The 15,564-nt window shown below is 63.0% G+C and overlaps 2 protein-coding genes across 6 annotated transcripts; one reads left to right on the top strand and one right to left on the bottom strand.

Annotated features, from left to right (window-relative positions):
* Positions 1 to 8,856: 8,856 nt before the first annotated feature.
* Positions 8,857 to 10,781, bottom strand: EIF4E1B (eukaryotic translation initiation factor 4E family member 1B). 4 transcript variants are annotated; one of them, XM_053991188.1, is made up of 7 exons: positions 10,441 to 10,781; positions 10,209 to 10,294; positions 10,002 to 10,097; positions 9,823 to 9,886; positions 9,524 to 9,637; positions 9,282 to 9,421; positions 8,857 to 9,172 (listed from the first exon to the last, which is right to left on the bottom strand). In XM_053991188.1, exons 1-7 carry the CDS (start codon positions 10,456 to 10,458, stop codon positions 9,058 to 9,060), a joined length of 633 nt encoding a protein of 210 aa, XP_053847163.1. In that variant the 5' UTR covers positions 10,459 to 10,781; the 3' UTR covers positions 8,857 to 9,057. The 4 variants fall into 4 exon arrangements, with proteins under 4 accessions (XP_053847163.1, XP_053847162.1, XP_053847161.1 ...); XM_053991187.1 differs by having other exon boundaries at positions 10,209 to 10,781; XM_053991186.1 differs by having other exon boundaries at positions 9,282 to 9,637.
* A 155-nt stretch (positions 10,782 to 10,936) lies between these two features.
* Positions 10,937 to 15,466, top strand: SNCB (synuclein beta). Of its 2 annotated transcripts, none has more exons than XM_053991173.1 (6): positions 10,937 to 11,057; positions 11,612 to 11,739; positions 13,205 to 13,243; positions 13,593 to 13,711; positions 14,489 to 14,578; positions 14,722 to 15,466. In XM_053991173.1, the coding sequence occupies exons 1-6, from the start codon at positions 10,981 to 10,983 to the stop codon at positions 14,752 to 14,754; spliced, it is 486 nt and encodes a 161-aa protein (XP_053847148.1). In that variant the 5' UTR covers positions 10,937 to 10,980; the 3' UTR covers positions 14,755 to 15,466. The 2 variants fall into 2 exon arrangements, with proteins under 2 accessions (XP_053847148.1, XP_053847149.1); XM_053991174.1 differs by lacking the exon at positions 10,937 to 11,057 and adding an exon at positions 11,360 to 11,467.
* Positions 15,467 to 15,564: the final 98 nt, after the last annotated feature.

Genomic DNA, 15,564 nt, shown 5'->3' with positions numbered 1-15,564 from the left:
GGCGCGCCCCGCGGAGCGCTGCGGGGCGAGGGAGCAGGGCGGGCCGCGCTCCGCGCCGCCCTCAGCGGGCCATGGCGCCCCCGCCACCGCCACCGGCCCCGCCGCGGCTGCCGCCCGCCGCCGCGCCGCTCCGCTCCGCCCGGGCGCCGCCAATGCGGGGCGGGAGCGCGGACCCGCCCGCGGAAGGGACGGCGCAACAGCTGGGCGCGCCCCCGCCGCCGCCCCCCGCCCGCAACGCCGGCACCGCTCCCCCCGCTGGCACTGCACCCCCCGCCTCTGCACACACCCGAGCCGGCACGGGGGGTCCGCACCGTCCCCGAGCGCAGAGCGGCGCGGCTCCCCCGGCTTGCATCCCCCCCCGGGCACGGCGCATCCCCCGGCACGGCGTCACTCCCCTCTCCGGGACGCCCCCGGGCTCTGCACCCCCCGGGACACCCCCCGGCAGCTCACACCTGCTACACGCTTCATCTCCCCTCCACACCCCACTCTACCCCAAGCCCCTGCTGCACCACCAGGTGATGCCCAGGGATGCTCCCCAGCCCAGCCTGGCACCCCACGGGAAACGTCACAGAAGACGGACCACAATCTTTGCGGCAGCGTGGGTCACCTGTGGGACCCCACCTTACTGCCACACATGGTGGTCTGGCCTAAAGGTACCCCGTGCTCAGCCACACTGGCCTCTCTCAGAGGATGCAGCTGCAGGATGTGGCCCCTTCCCTCTCTGTCCCCTCCCTGTGCCCTGCCAAGGTGCCCACAAGCAGTGTTGCCATCACCAGTGGGCAGTTGCAGTGTGGGCAAGGGGCAAAGGTCAAAGGGGGCTGAGGCTGCACCGGGGTGCCCGGCGTGCTCCCCAAACCCTGTGGCTGCCGAGCAGCCCTGTCCCCAGCAGCAGGGGTTAGGCAGTGGCTCCCAGCGTCATGCAGCAATAATTTCATTAGTGGCATCAGGAACAATTAACAACTGCTCTGATGCCTTCAAGAGCTGAAGCGTGTGTGAAGCCAGCGCAGCTCTCCCGGGTGGCACCAGCTGTGTTGTGGCCTCCTTCCACCCCAGCGCAATGCTGGCAGTGCCAGGCAGAGTCGAGCCCACTGCCAGCACCGCTCTGGGACGAGGCCAGAGCCATCTCCCATCATCACACACCTCCCGGGACCTCCTGTGCCAATGCAGTCCTGGACCAGCCATGTAGAACAGCGATTGTGGGGTGACACCCGTGGGAGCCCGTTTTCATCCCACCATGCTGCCCCAAGCAGATCCACGAGCCCCGGGACATCTGCCTGGACAATGGTGGGGGCCAGTGGCAGAGGAGAGCCCCAGCCCCTGGAAGCAGAGCTCTGGCGCAGCAATAACAGCCCTCCTTCAGGCTGGCTCGTTATTACTGATGGCATTTGCATGGAAACAGGATGTTTTTACTCCTTGCTTCTCCATCTGCTCCTGCTGAAGTCACCGCTCTGCACATGAGCTCCGGGGGGCTGCCATGGGAACCGGGGCGAGCTCCCCCGCAGTGCTGGGACCCCCAGCTCGGGCTCCCACAGTGGCCAAACCCCCCAGGCAAGCAGCAGGACAGGGCGAGGTGGGGGTACCCAGTGCAGATGGCACCTGAGGTGGGCACCCAGCACGGTGCTGCCCGGGGGCAGCGCGGTGGGGAGGGGGCTGGGGGTCCCACGTGCGATGCCAGCCCCATCTGCTCCTTGCACCTCTCTCCTGGGATGGCTTCCAGCTCCTGCTCCTGGCACTGTGCCGGCAGTGCCAGCAACAATACTCCCACCCCCTGGGCACCCACTGCATCCTCCCTGTCCCAGTGCCCAGCTGGGGGTGCCCAGTCCAGCCTCAGCTTCTCTCAGCTGCCCTCGCCATGTGCTGGTGCTGCTCAGTGCCACGGAGGGGCCATGCCATGGCTGTGTGGTGTCACCCTGAATGTCCCTCCTGTGCTGCAGGCCAGCATGGCTGGGTCATCAATGGAGAAGTGGCAGGGTGCACTGACGAATGAATAAACTCTAATTAATACAGATTGAGGAGATCACTTTTAATTCCGCTTGCTTTCCCTCTTGCTGAGGAGAAACTGAGGGGATGGATGAGCCAGATCCTGCTCTACAGCTGCCAGAGCCCTGAGTCCTGCTGCCAAGGGTCAATGTCTGCCTGGCTCATGCCTGTGGGGGCATCTGGGACCCCTGACCACTTGCCAGGGTGGTGTGAGGGGCTGCAGCACATGGAGAGCCACGGGAATCAGAGTCTTTGAGAAGATTGCAGTGCCTGGCTGGCCCAGTGCCTCCAACCCCACATGCTCAGCATCTGGGTGCCCTGCAAGCCCCAGGGGGATGCCAGAGACACCGGTCCCACTGGGTGCTGTAAATGGATTATTACTCAGAGTAATTAAGGTGGAATTAAAAATTAATTCTCCTCTCCAGCGTTCTGCGGTCATGGCTCAGCCACGTGCTACAGCCATTGTGTCAGGGCTTTCTTCTGAAAACGACTGGATTAAGGTGGAGGTGGGGGGAGGGCATCACCTGGTGAGCAGTGGTACACCCAGGCTCTGTAGCTGCCAGCTCCCTAGGGCTGTCACCTCCCTGGCACTGCTCACCTCTCACCACATGCCCCAGGTGCCACTTTTGTCCGGGCCAGCTGAGGTGAGGCAGCTCCCACCACCACGGAGCCTGGCAAACCCCTGCCTGTGCCGTGCCTGACCTCCTGCCCAGCCCTGGCAGCCACGGGCAAGGCCAGCCCTGAGATTTTCTAAACTCCCATCAAATATTTAAGTAGATATTTGAGCTCATGTATAATGGATCGCCCGTGCGCTGCCTCCCTATCCATTTGTGGTATTTAAGGAAGCCGAATATTAAACACCATTGTATTAGCAAACCCGCGCCTGCTTAATTGAGTTACAAACGGGGAAGGTGCTGCCGGATAAACAATGCATAATGCAGGGACCCACGGGCAGGATGTGGCTGCCCTGGCGCCAGGCAGGGACTGGGCTCTGCAGGGCATGGGACAAGAGGGTGCTCCAGCGGGGTGGGGACTGGTGCTGATGGTGTCATGGGCAGAGCCAAAGGTGTGAGGAACACATGTGCTGTATAACAGACAGGTGACAGCATGGCACAGCACATCACGGCATGGGACAGCTTGGCTTGGGATAATGTGGCACGGTGTGGGACATCCCAGGTGTCATCCTGCACAGGGATGCTCAGAAATGGAGCCAGTGAGAACAACCCCAGCCACACAAGGAGCAGAAAAATTATGAAAATGAAAAGTAAATAAATATGGATGTTGAGGACCTAATTCTGATAAGAGGATTTTCAAAATTAGCCATTTGCAAGAGTAGATTAATGATGCACGGTGCTGGGGGTGGGAAGGGCTCCTTTAGGATGTGCAGCAAAGCCCATTGGGCACAGCCTATTCCTTGGAGCCCTGAGCACCCAGAGTCGCTCCCCACTTTTTGAGGAGTTGGATTTTCTGCTGCTGTGCGAGAAAACGAGGTGGCACAGCGTGGTGCCACTCTGCAAACACAAGTTCTGCACACAAAGTACCAGGGTGCCAGGACCTCACCACAGAGAATCGACATCTGGCAGCACTGGGATGCAGATGCTGGCACCCAGGATGACAGGAGAGTAGTGCTGGCATCCAGCTTAGGGTCCCCAAGGATGGGTCTGTCATCCCCAGCCTGGGCATAGGGAGGCTGCACCAGTGCCAGCATGGGCTGGGACAGGGGGCAGTGGGATAAATAGGTAGAGAAACCCCTGGACTGCATATCCCATGGGTGCCCCACTCCAAGCATTGCAGTGAGGGCTCCTGAATGGAGCTGATGCCCCCCGGGGAGCACTGTGGGTGCTGGGGCAGGGGCACCTCTGTATGCTCTGGGCTGAGCAGGGGCAGGAGGCTGCTGGGGCTTGGAGAGGCTTTTCGCATCCTCTGGTTGGGATTTTTTATCCAGGCAGCCAAGCAGAAATCTCATTACAGTCCAACACAAAGGCAGCGTCCCTGTCCCCATCCCTGTCCCCACACCAGGCTTGGGGGCAGGCTGGGGTGGTCACAGCTGTGAGCAGTGTGAGGTTGTTCTAGGCATGGGCAGCTTGTGGGCTGCAAGTGGCCATTTGCTGTCCCCAGCCATCCTTTGTACCCCTCACCCTCCCCTGGGCCAGTCAGTCCCATGCTCAGCCTGACACAGAGCCCCCACTTTGTGGTAGAGGTGGGTTGGGGTGGGTCTGAAGTGGGTGTTGGCTCCTTGACATGCGTGGGGCAAAGCCCCTGTGCTGGCAGGCAGGGTGCAGGCAGGGCAGGGTGCAGGCAGCCCAAGCACCCCCGTGCCCAGCACTCCCACAGCAGCAGCAGCTGCAGCAGCAGCAGCCAATTAATTAGCAGGGCGGTGGGAGAGCAGCCGGCAGAGCTGTGCGGGATCGATGGGCACATCGACCGCCCGGGAAACTCCAGCCCTCCCAGCCAGAGCTGTGGCATGCAAAGAGCTTGGCAGCCCCCGGCCCCGCAAAAGGGGGTGGCTGTGGGTGCAGCATCAGCAGCCCTTGTGAGGCACACCAGGCTGCACAGGGCCAGGAAGGAAAGGACAGGCACCGACGGCACTGCCACGTGCCCTGTGTCCCGGCAGCCCCAGGGCTGACATCTGCTCCCCTGTGAACCGGGAGAGTGGCTGGTCCCCGTGCCACGCCGGGAGGACGTGGGGGCGCTAATGTTTGGATGCGTCTGCGTTGAGGGAGGTGCAGGGTGGTGCCTCGGAGCTGGTGGCACCCCTGTGGGAGCTGAGGGAGAGGGGTGAGGGCAGGGGCAGTACCAGAGTCTCGGGGACAGTATGGACACAGTGACTCGTGGAGGTAAAGGCTCTGTGGGCACGTGCCAGCCATCTGGGGAGCACCCAAGCCATGATACAGGACAAGCAGAACACACCCCAAAGGGGTGGTGGCACTGTCTGCACAGCCCCGTGCTGCAGATATGCCTGCAGGTTTGTGGCCACACAGCTCCTGTCCCCGTCCCCATCCCTGTCCCCATCCCACCCTCCCACTCCCCCCGCCTGCCTCTGCCAAGCGAGAAGTGCCAACCCGTCCCTGCGGGGAAGGAGAGTGCTCAGCCGTGTTGCAGAGCCTGGTATCCACCCAGATGAGAAGTGACAGCAAAGGACCCTTCTCAGGTACAGGCTCCCTGAGGCGCAGGGCAGGAGATACTGTCCCCGTCTTTGCCTCTTCTGCTGCTGGCACTGGGGACAGCCCTGCAGGCATTTAACCACTTCCCCACCGTGCAGCTGTGGCTGGACGGCAGCAGCCCAGCACCAGCAGTGCCATGCTTGCCTGTCCCAGGCTGCAAGAAACAGGATGGAGCAGGCAGAGCCCAAGCGTGGGAGCAAGAACCAGAGGTGCAGCCCTTCTGCTGTGCCCCACTGTGTCCTGCCAGGCGTGGGAGCCCATGCCCAGCGGGTCCACAGGCCCCTCGCCTCCCGCATCTCCCGCACCGACTGCTGTCTCTGCCGGGAGGTTGTCATGGGAACGGTGCACTGTAGGTACCCCTCACCCTGGGTACCCCCCCTTGCATGCCACGGTGATTCTGAATGGAGGGTCGGCGCAGCTTGTGCCCTTCCAGGGCCTGGCAGGGAGGGCACGGGGAGCTCCAGTCCAGGAATGCATGGGGATGCTGGCGGTAGCCAGAGACAGAGGTCCCCTGTGCGCCCTCACCTCTCCTGCAAGGTCCAGAGTCCCCCCGTGGCCCCTGGCTGGGTGACGGGGCAGGCAGGTGGGCTCAGGCACTGCGGGAACAGCGTGGCACAGCCTCAGCGCCGGCAGCCGCGCTGCCTGCCCACTCCCACGGTGAGCCAGCGCTGCCTGTTCTTCCCCGGCCCACGCACCCTGCACGGAGCCAGCAGCTCCTTCCCCAGTTATCTGGGGGATTTTAACCCTGCAGCACTCACTGGTTGCAAGAATGGGTGCCTGCACCAGACGTGTGCCGGGGGCAGGATCTGTCCTTGTTGCCAGAGCTGGTGGCCCAGGGAGAAGCTGGACTGGCAGTGCCTGGCCATGGCTGCACACCAGCTGCTGGCAAGGTGACCCAGATGGGCACCCAGCACCACAGACCCACAACCCCTGCATGGAAAGGGGGACACAGGACCCCATCTCTGCAGCACCACAGTCCATCCCCATTCCTGCTGTGCCCCACAGCAACCCCAGCCCCATATCCCCAACCCCTCTTGTGCCACGTGGGTCCCTTGACCTGCACTTCTCATCCCCACTAGACCCCACAGCACTCCTGGCCCCCCACCCCTGTCCTTGCAGGCCCCTCTGTCTGCCGTGCCTCCCACCCCCACCTCCAGCCCTGCCGCATGTCTGCTGCCATCTGCCTCTCCCTTTTGATTAGTATTAATTTTTAATTATTATTATTGACAGGGCTGCCAGCTCGGCTGCCAGCTGGGACAGCTGCCCAGCATGAGATAGGCCAGGGGCAGCCTGGCACTGCTGTACTCACTGTGTGGCTCCTGGCAACTGCTGTGCCCACACAGGGGGTGACTTTGTGCCCCTCAGCACCCTCTAGCCCTCAGACAGGGACTGTGGGGTGCAAAAGTTGAGGATGAAGGTCATTGTGTCCCTAAAGGGCAGGCTTTGGGTGGGCACTGCCAGCCCCCCAGCCTGGCTGGGCTGCAGAGCTGATAGGAACCCATAAAGCCATGGAGATAAATGGCTCCTATTATTTTTCCAATCAAAAGAAATCCCACTGTGGCTACATGAGAATGGTGATGAACCACGGCAGTGCAGCAGCCTCTGCACCCCCTCCTGCCCCAGTTAACCTTGGCCTTGTGACGTGATGGGGCAAGGGCACTCCATGAGCACAATGCCCTTGATGAGGTATAGGGACAAGGACAGCCTGGCTGCAGGGTGCCCTAGAGCCAAATGGGGGGCGATGACAGGGCCATGTGAGACAGAGCAGTAGGTTGAAGGGACAGAGGGACAAACATGCCCTGCCTCTCACACTCTTGACACTGTCACTGCTGGGGAGGAGCATTAATCGTGCGTTTTAGGGGGGTCTCAGCAGCCCCTCCTCCAGTTTCAGCTTTGCCAGCCCCATGCGTGGTCCTGCCTGTCTCTCATTCGGGTGGGGGGGGTGGGGGGGGTGGACTGGGGTAGCGCTGTGACCCCACTTCGGGCAGGGACCCAAACGTAAGCAGGGCAGGGCAGAGCAGACAGGGACCCCGCCGCAGGCAGGGCAGGCTGCCATCCCTGCCGCGCCGGAGCCGGCCAAGGCCGGGCGAGCGGCACCATCGCGTGGCGAGGGACCGGCGGTACAGGCAGCGCAGGCAGCGCCCGGGCTGCCGGCTCGCGATGCCCGTGCGGGACCAGTGGGCAAGGCAGGCAAAGCCACCCCCTGATCCCCGCTTGCAGTACCCCCAGTTTGGGGGCGCTGCCCCCCCATACTGCATCCCCTCATCCCCGTCCTGCCAGCTGCAGCACCCCCAGTTTGGGGTGCTGCCCCCCTCATCCCACTCCTGCTGCCTTCAGGCCTTCCCAGCCCCGTGGCCCTGCCGGGGAGGGCAGTGCGGTGCTGTTGCCCTTGCACCTGCACAGAGAAGTGACCCAAAGCCATCACATGATGTAAGGACACAGGGACACGGCCTGACACACTGCCTGCCAGGGGTGAGCTCCTGTCTTCATTCTCTAGTATCATCCCCTGCCTGGAACAGGAGCAATATTGGGTAGTGGAGGGCCCTGCACTGCCCTTGGGGAGCTGCAAGGCTGATGTTCCTGAGAAAAGGCAGCGGAGTCCCAGGGACACAGCTCTCTGCATCCATGAGAGCTGCAGGGTAGTGCAGGGCTCAGCAAGCTCAACCCCACAGGCTGCGCTGCAGACAGTCGAGACCTTGGGTGACACAGCCACAGCAGCTGCCTGTCAAGCTGTGACCAGACAGGTCACAACCAGCTCTAAGAGCAGAGAGTGGTCAATACTTCATCCTTCTGCAGAACCAGGTCTCTGCAGGGCCTGTCTGCAGGCAGGGCAGCACTGAGCCATCCCAGCAGGGGACAAGCAACCCTGGCTCTGGGATGATGAGGTGGCACAGTTAGGCTGGACATGTGGCCCTGGACAAGGGGCAGCCCTGGGCTGAAATTGAGCCTGGGTGCTGCTGGAGGGAACAGAGGATATCCTGGATGAGAGCAGCAGTGAGGGCAGAACTGCAGCTGCCACTGTCAGGGGGTGAGCAGACAGCTCCACCTCTGGAATCTGACTGGGCAGGGAAGCACAGACACCACAATCAAGCACACAAATAAAAGATTAGAGGACAGAGTGTGGGGTGGGGCTGGAAGAGAGTATGGGAGGCCAGGACCACCAGAAGGGACAGCAGAAGACATGAGTCATGGAAAGGAGGAGCCAGCAAAGTCCCAGGGCTCAAAAGACTGAGGTTGTGAACCTGCAGGTCTGGCACCAACAAAACCTTGGGAAGAAAATGAGCTTCATAGCACCTATGCTGCACGTGTCTGTGGGAGGGGATGCATGGGGATCATGCTGTGCTGCAGCCCAACACCCACCCTGCAGGGACACTGCCAGCCTTCAGCTGGGAAACTGATCTTCCTGAGAAGACAGACCAATGTCCCACAGTTGTGCAGGAACTTAGGAGAAAAGTGGACCAGCTCCCCAGGCTGAGCTGACTCAGATGAGCTGGGCCTCAGTAATCCCTCCCATGCCCAGGTTTTCAGGACAGTGAGCTGTGCCCATGCCTTGGCCAGGGGAGGATAGAATAGCATTCTTCTGGGAGTTATCCAGGGCCCCCCAAAACACAGGAAACACCCCCACAGCCTGAGGGAGAGGGGCACTGGTCCCAGGCTCTAGGGGAGGTGAAGGGACACATGCAGTGTCCCAATCCCACCATGATGCCAGCTCTGTGCTCCTGGCCCTGCTCACCCAGAATGGAGGGGCCAAGATTTGGCACATCGTCATCTCCCTCCCAGGAAACGTCCCCAACAAACAGGAGCCACCCCAGGTTGCCAAAAGCCCTGGAGACACAGATCATGCTCAAATGCAGAAATGTATTGTGAGACAGAACATGGGGACTTCACAGGCAACTCCCCACTCTCCCCACAGTCACACCACAAACTTGGTCTTGGCAAGGGAGCCACTCTTGGTGGCCGTATCCGCATGAGCCTGGTACCCAATGGCCACCTTCTGTGACAGGCCCAGGTGCTCCTTGTAGACACGCCTGGAGGAGAGAAAGGGATGCATGAACAGGGCACCACCACTTCTCCCATTGGGCCCCAAGGAGGAGGAGCCCTTACTCCCCTGTGCAGTCTCCCCTGAAGCTGCATTACCCAATGTGGGTGACCCCTTCCTGGTTCTCTGCTTCCCGGGTCCAGATGGCAATCTTGTCCCCCTTGGTGCGGATGTTGATGACGGCCCCGCACACCTCGTCGCTGTACTCATCAAACATCTCCCCAATGAGGCACAGCAGCTGTTGGGAGGAGAAAGGGAGCCTGGGACAGTCCCCACGGGGGCTCAGCCCTGGGGCAGGGGGGACACCACAGCCAGGACCCTCGAGTGGGGCAGCACTCACTGTGTCCAGCCAGAACCGGTCCAGCTCGGAGTGCCGCTGCTGCTTGGCCAGGGTGATGAGCCAGCGCCCACCACGCTTGTTCTGGCTGTCCTCCCACATGGGCTCAATGCCATCCTAGAAGCAGGCAAGGGACAGTCAGGGGCACCAAGTACTGGCCAGAGCTGGCCTGAGGAGCTGTGAACGCCCAGCCAGATTTCCCCTCCCACTTTATGCCCAGGGCATCCTGACAGCCTTACCAGCACCACGTGTGCCCCCATAATGCTGGGTGCTGGGGGGATTCTGAGGATGGGGTGTCATACCTTGAAGAGGGAGTAGTCACAGCCAGGTGTGAGCTTGCTGGCGAGCTGGATGTGACTGTACAGCCTGTGTTAGATGGAGGCACAGAAGCAGGTGAGAATAGGTGCCTCAGGCTCAGACCCCCCCACCAGAATATCTCCAGAAGGGACACAGTGGGTGTGCCCACCCAATGCACACTCACGCCCAGAAGTCCTCCACAGTGCTGAATTTGGTGACGAGGCGCAGGTTTGCCTGCCACATCTTGCTCTTGTCATTCTTGAAAAACCAGAGTGCCCATCTGGGGACGGAGGGGAAATGGGGTATTCAACAGTGCCAGAGTCCCCCTCCAGCCCCCCCCCACACCCATCCCAGTGCTGAGAGAGGCTGTCCATGGCCAGGCCTGCCATACCTGTTCTGCAGGGGGTGCTTGCCCAGGATCTCTGCCGGGAGCAGCTCTTGCTGCCGAGCCCTCTGCCGGCGTCGCTCCTGTTGCCTCTGCAGTGGGACAGCCCCGAAGAGCCCCATGACCAGCCCAGCAGGGATCCTGCAGCCCCCCAGCTACCTCCCACACTGGGCACCCCGAGGGCTGGCAGGGCTCTCTGTGTTCTACAGCCTCCCCAGCCCACAGGGCGAGCACCCACCTGCTCCCCTGTAGCCATCCTGACCAGCAGAGGCTCTCCCAGGCAGCCTCTGGCTCTTAAGTACCCACAGGCAGGTGGGATGAGGAGCTTTCCCAGCTGCAGCTGGTGGGGTGGGAGGGTGGTGTCCTGGGGAGACGGCGCCAGTCCTGCCCCTCCTGGGGAGCAGAGAGATGGGGGTTCCCTCTCTAGGGCAGGGAGCTGGGGGATGAGGACAGGAGCTCAGAGTGGGATGGGATCAGGATGAGGAACTAGAATTGTGTAAGTTTGGCACCATGTGTGGGGATCATGATGTGGTATGGGTGGGGCAGGACGAGGTACACAGAGAGGGTGGGATAGCATCAGGTTGGAAGGTAGGGACAGGATGGGATGGGTTCGGATGGAGTCAGGAGAGGATGTGATGGGTTCGGAAGTGGATGTGGTGGGATGGGAATGGGGTGGGATGAGGTGGGAAGAGGACATGACGAGGAGGGGATGGGAATGGCATAGAGACAGGGTGGAATGTGGAGGGAGATGGATGGCAATAAGGATGGAATGGGCTAAATGCAGCCTGTAGATGGAAAGCAGTGGGATCGGGACGAGATGGGACAAGGAACTGGAGGAGATGTGACCGGGAGAGGGTAGGATAGGATGCGATGGGGGTCAGGACAGAATAGCATGGGGACAGCATGGGGTGGCATCACAGGGAGTGATGGGGATGGGAAGAACGACTGTCCCGGGGTGCCGCGCAGTGCGGCGAAGGAGCCTGCGGGGCTGGGGCGGCGAAGGGCCGGGGCGCCGCTGCCGTACGGGGCGGTGCGGGGCGGTGCAGGGCGGTGCGGGGCGGTGCGGGGCGGCGGGGCACGGCTCGGCACGGCCGAGCACGGCTCAGCCCGGCTCAGCCCGGCGCAGCCCGGCGCGGCGCGGTCCCCCCCGCGCATCACGGCGCAGCGCGGCGCAGCGCGGCCCCGGCACAGCCGCACTGAGCCCGCCCCGCCGCAGCCCGGCCCGGCCCGGCCCGGCCCGCCCGTCCCCGCCGACAGCGAGCCAGGTCGGGCGGGCGGCGGGGCCGGGGGCGCGGGACCGGGGTGCGCGGGGAAGGGATGCTCGGGGAAGGGATGCGCGGGACCGGGATGCGCGGGGCGGGCGGGCGCGGGGCCGGGGCGGGGTGAAGCCTTGCGGCCTCTCCCCGCAGAGCCGCCATGGAGGTGTTTATGAAGGGCTTGTCCAAGGCCAAGGAGGGGGTGGTCGCCGCAGCTGAGAAGACCAAGCAAGGGGTGGCCGAGGCCGCGGAGAAGACCAAGGAAGGGGTCCTCTATGTCGGTAAGGACCGGCTTGCCCTGCCTGCCCTCTGCCAGCCCCCTGCCTGCCCCCTACCTCCCATCCCCGGCTAATCTCTGCCCGTCCCTGCCTGCCTCTGCCGGTCCTCTCTGCCTGCCCTTGCCTGCTCCTGCGTTTGCCCTTGCGTCCTCCTGCCCATCCCCCTGCCGTCCCCCTGGCGTCCCCACCTGTCCCCGGCCCCGCTCCCCCTCTCCCCTGCTCCTTCCCCGCCACGACCACCCTGCGGCGGAGTGCTCCGGGGCAGAGGGTCGGTGCCCGCAGTGCCTCGCTGCCCGCGGGGAATCTGCAGGGCAGGAGAGTGGGCTCTGCAGGCACGAGCAGAGTCGGGGACTGGTCCCCAGGCTGAGGGGATGAAACCCTCGGGGGCTGGACCCCTTGCAGCTCCCAGCCTGAGCCTGAGGGTCTCTCAGTGCTGTGCCCGGGGTGCTTTGGGGCAGGAAAGCAGAGGGACCATGCTGGAGGTGGTGACCTCTGTGTTGGGATGTGCCTCTCTTAGGGCAGGGGGGTGTGGACCGCATTTGTCCCCCTTGGAGGGGCAATGCCCTGGAGCTCGTTCCACACCGGCATCTCCTCTGCACCCGGCTGGTGACTGAAGGGTCCCTCCGTGCTGCCCCTTGAGGGCAGGATCTCTTCGGAGCCAAGTCCTAGAAGACATGGCTGGCAGGAGGAGCAGTTCCTGGGCAGTCTGTGTGCCTGGCTGTGGTGCTGGAATGCTTAGGGAAGGAGCTGAGGCCAACCCTGCTTACGGTGGGAGGGAGGAGGGTGCAGGGCTGAGTCTCTGTTCTGCTTCAGAGGGCACAAGCTCTGTGGGAGAGCTGAGGCCCCAAAACTGTTCCCCTGGGCAGTGGTGGGTGCCTGCCCTGGGCCCCCATCCTCGCTAGGGTGTATTTGCTGGACTGGGGTCCAGCAGCTCAAGGAACAGCCTGAGGCCCCATCCTACAGGAGCTGCCCAGCCCCTACCTTTCCTTCCATCCTAGACACCCCACTCCCATTCCGTGGGGTATCCTGGGTGGTGTCACTCTGCTTGAGAGGGCCTGGCAGGGTCAGCACAGCCAGCAGCAGCACCCAGCTGCGGGCACTCCAGCTGTGGGGCTTCCCATGCTCTGTTGGCACCAGCCCTACGTTTGGACCCTGTGGAAGGTTTTTCTCAGCAGCATGGCTCGCATTCGCCCTGCCTGACTGTGCCCAGACACAGTGCTGGGCCCTGGGGTCTCTGCCCTGCCTGGCACGTGGTGGTGGCCCTGTGCTGCCCCAGTTCTGGCTCCTGCAGGGACAACAGGAGCCTTGAGGGGAGCCAGGCAAGTGCTCAGCCCCCCAGGTGCCCTGGCATGGGGTGTGGACAGGCTGCTGTCCTGGCTCAGAGCCCTGCCAGGGTCCTGGCCATGGCACGTGTTGGAGCCCAGCTGTCGGTCCCTCTAACCTGATCTCTGTCTCTTTCTACCCTCAGGGAGTAAAACCCAAGGTGTGGTGCAAGGCGTAACCTCAGGTATGGCCCCTCTGTCATCCTGCCGCGGTACTGCTCTGGCCCTGAGAATGTGGCCACACTAACGAGATCAGAGGCTAATTGAGGGGCTGATGTCACTCTGCTAAAGCCTCTTATATAACCGGGCCGGCAAACAAGGATTTGCGGCGGCTGCTCACACTCCTTGCCCAGCTGCAGAGCAGTGTCATGGCCCCCTCCCCTCCCCACCAGGGCAAGGAAGCGAGAAGAGCCTGATGCTGCCCAGCATCTCCCCACCAGCTCCCCCCGTGGGTGGCGCAGGGCATGAAGCCACAGCTGGGGCACCCTTTTTGGCACGGGGGGGGTCACTGATGGGCACTCCCGGCTCTTGCAGTGGCTGAGAAAGCGAAGGAGCAGGCGTCCCAGCTGGGCGAAGCAGCGTTCTCCGGCGCTGGCAACATTGCGGCGGCCACCGGGCTGGTGAAGAAGGAGGAGTTCCCTGCAGACCTGAAGGTGAGAGTCCCTGGGCACTGCCGTGCCCGTGGGGAGGCTGGCACATCCCCGGGTTTGGCGAGGAGCCCTTTGGCTGTTCCCCAGTCCCAAAGCACAGACCACGAGGGTGCCCAGGTGGTCTCCTCGTGCCCAGGGCAGTCGGGCATCGCGGCCCCGAGCGTGCGCGGCCGCGTGCGCGGCGTCTGCGGACGTGTGCGCGCTCGGGGCCTGGCATGGCGGCCGGCGGCCTGGGCCTGCGGCGCATCGCTCCGGCGGCTGCGAGGTGACCTGACAGCTGCGGGAGGGGCAGCGGGTTCCAGCTCGCCGCCCCGTGAGCCGTTGGCTTCCAGCTTAGCCCAAAATAGCATCAGCTGAAGAAATGAGGCCACCGCCGCCACCGCCGCTGCACAGGGGGATTGGCTGCCCCCCTTTCCCGCCTGCCAGCCCCGGGGAGGGGTTACCCAGCACCGCCCTCCCCTGCCAGGGATGCAGGATGCTCCCGCAGCCCTGCCAGCGCCTGGAGCCTGTCGAGGCCCACGTGGTGCAGCACTCATTGCCTGCCCGAGGCTGGGGCTGGGAATAGTGTATAGAGGGACATACACACACAGCCCCTGCTCCCACAGACTTGTGCATGCCGCCTCCCAGCTAGGTGGGCTGCTGTGTGCCCAGGGTCCCACTGGCTCTCCATGGTGCCCATTGTATCCTGGGCGCATTGCTGGTCTTGCAGGGGCAGGGAGGATGGGTGCTGTGTGTGTATGTGTGTGTGTGTGTGGTACTGACCTCCTGGTTCACTCTCAGGCAGAGGAGGTGGCCCAGGAGGCTGTGGAGGAGCCACTGGTCGAGCCGCTGCTGGAGCCAGAGGGGGAGAACTACGAGGAACCCCCACAGGTGAGGGGACAGGGTGGCACAGTGGACACAGTGTGACAGTGGTCAGTGCACTGTCCAGAGCAAAGCTGGTGTTGGGCTGGAGAAGAGAGGGGCTCTATGCCCCACCTGAACTCTCACTGGCTCTTTCCTTCTCCACGCCACAGGAGGAATACCAGGAATACGAGCCAGAGGCATAATGGACCCCCATCCTTGCCTCTTCCACCAGCAGCACAACGAACCGCCGGTAGCCCCCTGCTCCTCTCCAGCCGGCCCCGGCCGGTGCCTGTGTGCCGGGGAGGAGCAGGGGTGCTCCTGCCCCGTTCGCTCACGAGTTCTTCCTCCAGTTCCGTTCCAAGGGACCGTGTCCGTGTCTCCGTACCATGTCTAGCAGTGAGAAACACCCGCTGTGTCCAAGCCCCCAAGCCCCGGCGCGTGCCCGAGCCGTGGGTGCTGCCCGCAGGGGCCGGTGTGTGTGTGTGTGAGCGTGTGTGTGAAGCCCGGGTTTATGGCTCTGTCTCCCTCCCAGCACCATAAACCCCGGCTGCGTCCCGGCGTGTCTGTGTGTGTACAAAGCATGTTTACCTGCTCGCGGGCTGCTGTACATTTCGCTTGCACGCGTGTCCCTGTGGTTCTGCTCTGGTCATCGTGGAACTATTTTTTTTTATATATATATCTCTCTCTATCTATGGGTGGACGGGTCTTTTGCCTTTGTGAACCCTTGGCGCCCCAGCCCGCTCCCCAGCCTGCTGGGTGGTGACGGTGCCTGCGCCTCCCCTGAGGTCCCATAGTGCCGACGCTGTGTTGTGACGTGGCATGGATATTCCCCCGTCGCTGGATGTGCAATACGAGGGCAGCTGCCAGTGACACAGCTGCCCCCGTGTCCGTGAATAAAGCCAACTCTTGTCTGTAGCCCCCTGGTCCTGGTTGTGGGGTCCCTGGGGAGGGGTTGGCCCCATGCTTTGGTTGGCAGGGGGAATTTTGGAAAGAGGAATGGGGCTGGTGCTTTG

Source organism: Vidua macroura, chromosome 15 (assembly GCF_024509145.1).
Source record: "Vidua macroura isolate BioBank_ID:100142 chromosome 15, ASM2450914v1, whole genome shotgun sequence".
In the NCBI taxonomy this organism is placed as follows: domain Eukaryota; kingdom Metazoa; phylum Chordata; class Aves; order Passeriformes; family Viduidae; genus Vidua; species Vidua macroura.
The sequence above is the reverse complement of the archived record's forward strand: the minus strand, read 5'-3'. Positions and strand labels throughout refer to the sequence as shown.